General features: G+C 39.2%; 1 protein-coding gene across 2 annotated transcripts; it reads right to left on the bottom strand.

The window, feature by feature from the left end:
• Positions 1 to 4,745: 4,745 nt before the first annotated feature.
• Positions 4,746 to 9,214, bottom strand: LOC104907590 (eukaryotic peptide chain release factor subunit 1-3). Of its 2 annotated transcripts, none has more exons than XM_010696544.3 (4): positions 9,065 to 9,214; positions 5,532 to 7,018; positions 5,316 to 5,426; positions 4,746 to 5,196 (listed from the first exon to the last, which is right to left on the bottom strand). In XM_010696544.3, the coding sequence occupies exon 2, from the start codon at positions 6,984 to 6,986 to the stop codon at positions 5,667 to 5,669; it is 1,320 nt and encodes a 439-aa protein (XP_010694846.2). In that variant the 5' UTR covers positions 6,987 to 7,018; positions 9,065 to 9,214; the 3' UTR covers positions 4,746 to 5,196; positions 5,316 to 5,426; positions 5,532 to 5,666. The 2 variants fall into 2 exon arrangements, with proteins under 2 accessions (XP_010694846.2, XP_010694844.2); XM_010696542.3 differs by having other exon boundaries at positions 5,316 to 5,413.
• Between the last annotated feature and the right edge of the window lie 891 nt (positions 9,215 to 10,105).

Here is a 10,105-nt window from a genome sequence, read left to right as displayed (position 1 = left end):
ACCGTACTGCTAACGCCTCCGCCACATCCACTTCGAACCTCCCTGCCATCTTCCCAAAGCAAGCCACCATCACCTCACCATGCCCATCCCTCACAGCACCACCCCAACCAATGCTCCCTTCCACGAAAGTTGCAGCATCTGTATTGATTTTGTACAGCCCATCCGGTGGTTTTTGCCACCTTTTCCCACCTGCCCCACCTTTTTGCCCCGTTATACCAGTTATTTCATTTACATCGTTGAACTCCCTGCAATATCGCGTTGCCCTCTCTATCACCTCCTGCACTTCCACACGTTTTCGCTCAAAGATCCACGCATTACGCTGTAGCCACACGCCCCATAAGATATTCCAGAACAAGTCCCATCACTGAGGCTCCTTCATTGAATGAACAGATTTTCACACCACTCCTTAAAAGCCCACCTTTCCAACCCGTTGACCTCCAATCAAAGCGGTGAAAAGCGCCAGATACATCTTACATTACCGCAGAGAAATAGTGCGTGCTTGAGGGATTCCTCCTCCTCTCCACACAGAGAACATCTGCTATCATCTCCTATCCCTCGTCTCACCAGATTTGCCTTTACCGCAATTCCATTATGGAGCACCCGCCATCCGAAATTTTTGATTTTGGTTGGTGTCTTTGAGTTCCACAACCTTTTCCATACACTCCCACCCACACACCGAGATGTTGATGCGGTGTTCAGTTTCTTTTCCTCCATGGCTTGATAGTAGGCACTTTTTACCGTAAAGCTCCCATGTTTCGTATAGTGCCACGCCCAGTTGTCATCCATGGCTGTATGTGGCAATGGAATACGCGTGATTGCTTCGACTTCCCAAGGGTGGAATACACTATGCAGCAGAGTTTCATTCCAGCTCTGATTATATATTAATTCGCTCACCTTATGAGGCCCTTCCATATCCCCCCTCCCATCTTGCGAAGGTCGAAAGCTGGGCAAACTCGGTACCCTCGGGTCCTCCCAGATGCGTACATTATGTCCTTGACCTACCACTTTCCGTAAACCTATCTGTAGTAGCCTTCTGGATGAAAGAATTGATCGCCATGTATAGCTTACCGCAGGACTCAGTTGGGCTTCCAAAAACGAGGTGTTGGGAAAATATTTGCTCTTCAAAATCCTAGCCATCAGCGAATTTGGATAAATTAAAATCCTCCAGGCTTGCTTAGCAAGCAGAGCCTCATTGAACGTTTGGAGACATCTAATGCCAAGTCCACCATTTTTTTTTTGAGTCATACATCTTTGTCCAACCAACCCATGCCATCTTCCTCTCATCTTTTTTCTGACCCCAAAAAAAACTCCTAAACAGATTTTCAATTTCATTTAGTGTCGTCACTGGAATACGGAAGCATTGCATTGCATATGTAGGGATGGCTTGTGCTACCGCCTTGATTAAGATTTCTCTTTCAGCTTGAGATAAAAATCCTTCTTTCCACCCTTTTAGCTTCTTCATCACCCGTTCATGAATATATTTGAAGACTTTTTTCTTAGAACCACTAACAAAAGTTGGTAATCCTAAGTATTTTTCATGACTCTCCACAGCCTTAAAGGTTAACTTCATCTGAAGCAAATGTTTCTTTTCTTGTTCCATATTTCGGCTAAAAGTCACCTCCGATTTCTCCATATTCAAACGTTGTCCTGAAGCAGCTTCGTAGATAGATAGAATTTCTAAAATCTTATCGGCCTCCCTGTCATTTGCTCTTGTAAACAGAAGGTTGTCATCCGCAAAAAAAAGATGTGAAATAGGTGTTACTTTCTTCCCAATTTTTAGCCCATGAATCTCCTTTTTCGCTTCTGCATCTCTAAGAAGGGTGGATAGTCCCTCTGCACAAATAATAAACAGAAAAGGAGACAAAGGATCTCCCTGACGTAGCCCCCGAGTTGGCCGGAATTGGCGTGTAGGTTGACCATTGAGGAGTATCGAAAAGGATGTTGAGGTGACACACCCCATAATCAGTCTAACAAATCGCCTCGGGAAGCCCAACTTATGCATCATCTCCTCCAAAAACACCCACTCGACTCGATCATAAGCTTTGCTCAAATCTAATTTGAGACCCATGTATCCTTCCTTCCCTTTCGTTTTTTTCCGTAGATAATGGAAGCATTCGTATGCTACCAAAATGTTATCAGTAATACACCGGCCCGGGACAAAACCACTCTGGGACTCATGAATAATACTCGGGAGAACTCTTTTAATCCTATTTGCCAGGACTTTAGAGACAATTTTATACACCACATTACATAGACTAATTGGCCTAAAATCAACAGCAGACTCACACTCTTTTTTTTTTCGGGATTAAAGCAATGTAAGTTTGATTTAGAGAACCAATATTACCTTCGTTATTCAGAATGTCCATTATTTGATCCGTTACATCATCTCCAACTATGTCCCAAAATTTCTGGTAAAAGAGCGCACACATTCCATCTGGTCCAGGTGCCTTTGTAGGATGCATTTGGCTCAGGGCTTCCGTAATCTCCTCCCTGCGAAACTGCTCATCTAACATTAAGCGCAACCCATTTGAAATCTGTCTTTGAACTTTATCCACAACCGGATCTATTTCGGCCCCCGTATTCGCACAAAACAATTCTTCAAAGTGTTGAACCAACACTTCTGCAATTTCACTCTCCTCTTTGTGGACATCTCCTGTGGCATCTTTCAACCGGGTTATGTTATTTCGTCTCTCTCTCTGCTTAGCCTTTGAATGAAAAAATTTCGTATTTTGATCCCCATATTTCAACCACTCTTGCCGACTACGCTGCTTCCAATATATCTCCTCTCGAGTCTCTAGCTCATCCATTCTCCGATCAATGTCATGCATTTGTTTTATGAATGTAGCAGATTGTTCCTCCTCCATAAGGCGCCCCATTTGCTGCTTACACGTCCGCATCTCCTTTGCGAATTCCCCGAAACGAACCCGACTCCATTCTCGCAATTCCTTCGCAGCCCTGCCCAAGTTACCACTCACTCCATTTCCTTTCACCCAAGCTCCTGCAATGATATCCCCACATTCATCTTCCCTAGTCCACATTTCCTTGAAACGAAAGATTCGTTGTTTCCGCACCTCCCTACCTGCTGTGAGTTTCTTTCGAACACTTAACAAAAGAGGAAGATGATCCGATCTTCGCTTCTCAAGATGAGTAACAAAAGACCCGCCAAAATTGTCCTTCCAGCTCATATTAGCAACAAAGCGGTCTAAGCGTTCTTGAATATTATCATTACCACCCTGGTTGTTTGTCCATGTGAACGGGTAACCCACATAATTCATATCTTCTAGGTTGCAAACCTCCAAAGCCTCCCATAAAATAGCAGCCTCCTCAAAATTGAAATCATTACCCCCTTGTTTTTCCGTTGACCATAGCATCAAATTAAAGTCTCCCCCACACACCCATGGTTTTCCATCCTCATTACGCAGAGCTTTCATGAGGTCCCCTGTCTTCTTTTTATTTTCCGCTTCTGGGAAGCCGTAAATTCCCGTGAACCTCCACTCCGTCCCTCCTCCAATTCGCACATTTGCATCAATGTGGTTTAACGAGAAGGTTTGAATATCTATATCACACTCCTCCGTCCAAAATAGACCCAAACCCCCCTTCCTTCTTCTTCCTTCACCGTCACAATCTACTGCAAGCATCCCTTTAAATTTCAGCTTTTGACGAACTCTCTCCATCTCTGCTTGATGTAACTTAGTTTCCTGTACAAACACTAGTTGAGGTTTGTCATGTATCACAATGCGCCGTAACGCATTGACTGCCGGCATGCTCCCCAATCCCCGGCAGTTCCAAACTAGGATGTTACTCATTGGTCACCGAGAGCCCTATGAGTGGGGCTCGCCACTGTGTCAGAAAGAATCACCTCCACATTATGATTCACTAAGGTTGCATCTAATCCAATCTTCTTTTTTATTCCACAAGTCACCCCTTCTTGGAGCTCATCCTCAATATTCTCACTTTCTCTCCATTTCCTTCTGTCTCCACTCACCTTTGTAGCACCACTGTTCTCCCCTCCATTCTCTCTAGCTCTTCTTTTCCACCCTTTTTTCTGTAATATACCATGCTTATTAGATCCCTCCCTAGTATGACACTCCCCTCCTATGGCTACATTTGCCACCGGATTCATATTGGTTGGGGTTTCCCCTCCTTCCACTACCTCACTTACATGATCCCCCCCCTGTCCTTCATTTTCCTGCTTCTCCGAGTTTCCGTCACCCTCCAGCCCACATTCTTGTAATCTGCCCACTACCTCTTTAACTACCATCCTCTCCTGAACACTCACTTTCGGTTTAGGGCGAGTAATAAAGAGTTTTCTCGCACACTGCTCCTCCATACTCATTCTCCCATGCTCCGTCTCAGTACTCACTCTTTTCCATGGAGACGCCTTGAGCCAACCTCCGTATTGGACCTTTGGGTCCTCCTCATCTCGACACTCCATGCAGTCCTTAACTCCATGTCCAATCAGACCACAAAAATAACAAAACAATGGTGGTTTCTCGTACTTTACCTCGAAAAATTCTTCTATGCCGCCTCGCATCTTTATTTTAATTTTTTGAGTCAGGGGTTTACGAACATCCACATTAATTCGAAGTCGAATTGATTTATCAATACCAACCGATCCCGAACAATCATTTGATGATTAAGTTTAGAAATAGAGAGAATGGAGTATCTAACTTTTTATTTTGATACTAAAGTTGTACAAGAAAGAGAAGGGACCCAAGAGAAAGAGGGGAAAAGAGACCCATACAGAAAGAGAGAAAGGGGGCTTTACATTTTATTATCAAAATGTCCTAGTTATGGGCAAATGATGCACATAACCATTATGTAAACATACTTCCTCCTGAAACCTTAACATGACTACAACGGTGCATCATATTACCAAAGTCTAGAAAAACTTTATTCAAGCCAACAATAGACATAGAGCCTATGCTCCCTGCCTGTCTAGTGTCTAGGAAACATTCTCACACAACATTCATAAGTCATAACATAAAAACAGTACATCAATCTGAGCATAGTCTAAAATAGTAGTACCACCTTCCACAAAGGAACTTCACGATGACAAGGCCTACAAAAGGCTTCATGAGAACCCCTAAATAATAGACCTATGCAGAACGCCTTCAACCAACGACAGAGAATTCATTGCACCAAAAGTGTTCCACTTCTTAATACAGATATTAAGCACCAGTTCAGTTCTCCCGCCTGCTATTACAAAAATAAATAAAAGGGAAACCCACACAAAATAAATATGAGAAAGCTATAGTTTCCAGGTTCCTAAATCTCTAGTGAAATTCATATCATAGAAAAGATCCACTACCAACCTGACAGAAAATTTACGTCAGCAGAACGCTTGAAATTCGGCTTACTCAGTTTCCATCATAGCCTGGAAGTAGCTTATCAGCACCACCTGCATTTCCACCTGGAACAAATTGCTGTTTGTGCGTTAGTTAATCATTAAGCTCAACAAGATCCACATGGTAAGTTCTTACACGACTACGGCACACCTGTTGTGCAAAGACAAAGTCAGAAAATCAAACCTCATTTGGTAATTTTGACACATGGCGGCATGTTGACCCAGCAGCGGCTGCCGAACTGACCCCGACAGCTCGTTCACCAGTGCAGGGAAAGGGTGCCTTCCCCACCACTGGTAATGGATGAATGGAGGTTAATTGCTAGTCAGAATCCTCGTAGACTTCACCATCATCAGAGTAGTCATCAAATGATCGCATGTCCAATTGGTAACGAAGGATCCCGCCTATCCCACCAAATCCACGGCAGAATTGTGACCCTTCTTGTGATTTATTGGTTACAAATTCTAGAGAGCAACCAAACTGCTTATACTCATTAGCAAACCACTCCAATAATGGCATCTGATCCTGAACCTCCAGATCTGCCCCAGTTTCTGAGTCCCGGAAGTTGCTCTGATGGGCCTCCTGCTCTTTGTTAAAGTGTTTAACTATAACCTCCCCACTGGCACTATTTTTCAGCACAAACCTAGTAATATCCAAATTCTCCCAAACAATCAATGTCTCAACTGCACCCATCTCCAAAGCTTTCAGCGTATCTTCGACTCCAAAAACGTACTTTCCTGTATCCTGACTTATTTCCTCAAAGTACTTCCCAATCAATTTCTTCTCTTGGATGAACTTCACATTGGCCAAAATTTCGGCAGACAGCTCGATCGCCTGGTTAAAACCACTTTCACCACCATAAGAAACATCCACTACATTTAGTATCTTTACCTGGAGGCGAGGATCAAACATGTCCGATTGACTGAGCTCAGTCTTAAAATCTGCTGACCCGGCAAGTATGAGCCCAGAAACATTAGGCTGGCTGGTTTGTGGATTAATGTAGAACTGTGTTGCAAGTTCCGCCGTCTTCCTCACATAATTATGGCGCTTTTCCATTCGAAGACGTGCAAACCGCAGTGCAGACTGACCACCTCGTCCATGTTTCTTCGGCAAGTCAACACTAAATTTGTGAAGCACTTCTCTAGTGTTGCCACTCAAGGTCCCAAAAAGAGTTCCATTCCCGTCCATCACGATAAAACCAAATTTGTCATCAGACTCTAGCAGTTCATTCAGAGCTTCAGTATGGAACTTGTTGTCACAAAGGTAAAGAGATGCATTGATAGGCCTGAAAGGTTCAAAGTCAATAGTAACTTTCTTTTCCTTCCCGTCTTCAGTCATAATTGTACCTGTGTATAGAACAAGTCCACTGGGAGGCACTTTGTTGTAAAGCTTTAGCCTTTGCTGAGCAGATGTGATGGCACCAAGTACTGATTGACGATTAACCCTGCTTTTGATATTGGAAGCAGTTCCAAACTCATCACCAAGCATTTTGGTCACACGAGATATTTGATCACGAGGGGGAATGATCAATGATATCATGCTGGTACCATTTCCTCTTGCAGCTTCCAATGCTTTGATCAGCTTCTTGATCTTCCATATCTCAATGTTCTTGTCAGTTTCTTGACTATCACCAATTGTCATCCTCACTATGTCAAAGATTCAAGCAATATTACCTGCAGACAAATTATAAAATAAGTGAAGGATCAACAGGAAGCAAAAACGTCGTCGCAAAGGCAGCCAAGATGATGAGCTTAATTTTATTTTATTGAAGCACTCATGGGTTAAGTACACATTTTTGGCTGTCTACGTAATACAAGGAAAACTGATGGACAACAAAATATAAGCCATCCAATGCAGCCATCACGATATATTAGACAGCTAATTTTGAAAATATTCCAATAACTATCATGGGAAATTTTAGTACACAATAAATTAGGAAAGGACAAGGTAACAAATAACACAGGCCTAGATCACTATACAAAGCCTATAAACAGTTTGGAAATGTTGATTTGGATGTGATTGAGGAACATGCTAAGGGGTTATGGTGCCAGGTCAATAATAAAGAGAATGTAAATTCATTTTAATTTTTTAAACATTACCTTTCTTTTGTCAATGTTTTTTTATTTTAGATCTAAATGTTTAATTTTCTAAACAATTACAACATATCTAACTTAAATACTTTTTAGGTTATTCCTATTGCCAAATGTTCATATTTATGTTGAAATTGGTTTACAGATTTTTATTCCTCTTAAGATTATAAAATATTGATTTGAATAGTAAAGAATTAAGACATGTATTATGACTTGTGCTATAGATATGAAGAAAGCCAAGATATATAAACTTGCCTTTTCTAAATTCCATTCTATAGGACACCTAAGCAGCCAGCAATATGCCAATAAGTGAATAACCAGTTACAATTGACTCCAAAACACCTTACCAATAGCCAACAAAGAAACAACAGTATAGCTAGAAAAATCTTGAATTCCCACAAAACCCAAGGACCTTCACCCTGTTTGACTCGACACAAAATGGTATCATAGGTACGGCAAGTCGGATTTAGCTTAATTTCTCTTAGATGATTAATTTTTTCTTCAACCAAAGCCCAGTTCTTTACTGTTTTCTTTAATGTGTAGACACCTTCGTGTTCCTCTCTCAAATACACCCACACAAATATAATCAGGTACCAGAATTAATTCCCAAAAGAGATTCAAATCTTAATGTGATGATATTCCACCAATGCTAGGGATTGAATAAGTAAGAGATTATCCTGATCACCATATTCGAAATCAAACAATTATCACAATCAATTATAAGAATAAAAAAAACTAAAACATTTGACAGCATAACCACTAGACAAACAATCACTTTGATCAAGTGAATCTCTTTATCATATAAGACCACTAGCCTTATATGCACGCTTGCGAAAACATGAACAAAATTAGATTAATTGTGAATTACATCTAATAGATCACAGATTTTAAAATTTTAATCAGTTTATCCCATTAAATCAGGGATCAAATTCTTTCAAAATTTTAGTTGAAATGGAAGTAATTGATTTGGAAATTCTCACTATTTTCTTCTTATTGCACCTTCTTTTATCTTTTTCTTTTTTTTAATTAATTATGTAGTTACATTTTTTTTCTATTTTTTCGTGACCCACCCCTATTGGGATATATTACTTTCGTTTCACAATACATGCATCATTCTCATTTGGGCACTATTTACCAACCAAACTTTGACAATCTTTCTCTCAATAAAACATAGTTAGGTGGAATCTTGTAAAATTCGGCTCAAAGCGAGAATTCCAAATAAAACAATTATAATTTTTACTTATACGCAACAAAAGAAAGTAATTCGTTCCAGATTTCCAGTCACAAAACTTCATAAATTGAATTGATGAAACAAACAAGAACAGATGAACAATCGAATCAAAATATGCGCATGCACACATTGTAACATATATATATATTATAATCATTTGATTCCAAAAAAAACAAACATGAATTAAGAAGTTACGCCAAAAATCGAATCATAAGTTTAAACATGTAAATTATCCCTAAAATTATGATATAAGAGAAGAGAAGTTTAATTCATTAAACAAACAATAACAATCGCATGAAATAAATCGCATGGATAATCACATGAAAGAAACAAAATATCACATAAATATCGCAGCAAAAGATCGTCTAAACAAGCAGATTCATCGAGAGGAGAAAAACCTGGAACAAGGTTTGAAGATCAATTCGAGCCTCAAAATTCCGTATGAGTGAAGGAAACTGAGAGCTTTCTCAAGTTTGGTTGGGAGGGGGGTGAATTTTATATACCCTGTAGTTTAGGATTTTTTTTTTTTTTTTTGATGCAAATGGGCCGAAAATGTTGGGCCCGGGCATTATTATTATTATTATTATTATTATTATTATTATTATTATTATTATTATTATTATTATTATTATTATCGGCTAGTTCACCAAAACCGATAACAAACCTATCCAAATTTAAATAATACAAAAAGAACTTGATTCAAAACTTGACAAGAAGTTTTAAAAAGATTTAGTATTACAAAATAATTGACGTCTTTTTCACGTAAACTGATACGATTTTTGGTATAAAATTGAAATCAACTAAAATGCAAAAATTAACTATTTGAATATATGGTTGAGATGAAATTATATGGGGAAAACCTGAAAACATATGTAGTTGAGTGAACTAATCATAAAGTTTCACTAATTGCGTTAGATAGAAACTCAAACGGAAAAAGTTAGAATGGTATCAAGTCAAGGGAAAAAATAATGAACTAAATTGCATTGTTTGGTTCAAAACAAAACTGAACTAACTGACTAAATTGACACCTCTATCTATTTTCGTAAATCAATGGACCCTCTAACGTCGAGTTGAAATGTTATAGACAAAAGCTTACAACACCATTACAATTAACAACCAAATTTGACTCAATTTCACCAACTTCAATCTCCAAAATACAAATAAAATAGAATTTGAATAATCAACAAAATATAATTTTAGCAACAAAATCAATCAATCACCCATTACATTTAATACATCACTGTTCTATTTATTTCTAGCATAAACATATTTTGTTCATTAATCAATAATCTAGCACTTCTTGAGATATTTTTATTTTGTTACAAATATTGGTATTGTACATTAAAACCAAGACATCACCACCACAAAAACTTCCAATCGTTAACGAAATACAATTCCAACAACAAAATAAATAAATCAATCGCTCATTTTAATCTCCA

The sequence above is a fragment of the Beta vulgaris genome, chromosome 4, assembly GCF_026745355.1.
Source record: "Beta vulgaris subsp. vulgaris cultivar EL10 chromosome 4, EL10.2, whole genome shotgun sequence".
NCBI classification, from domain to species: Eukaryota; Viridiplantae; Streptophyta; class Magnoliopsida; order Caryophyllales; family Amaranthaceae; genus Beta; species Beta vulgaris.
The sequence above is the reverse complement of the archived record's forward strand: the minus strand, read 5'-3'. Positions and strand labels throughout refer to the sequence as shown.

Excerpts from the sequence above, each read along its gene's own strand:
- LOC104907590 (XM_010696544.3), bottom strand. The coding sequence starts at position 6,986 with ATGACAATTGGTGATAGTCAAGAAACTGACAAGAACATTGAGATATGG.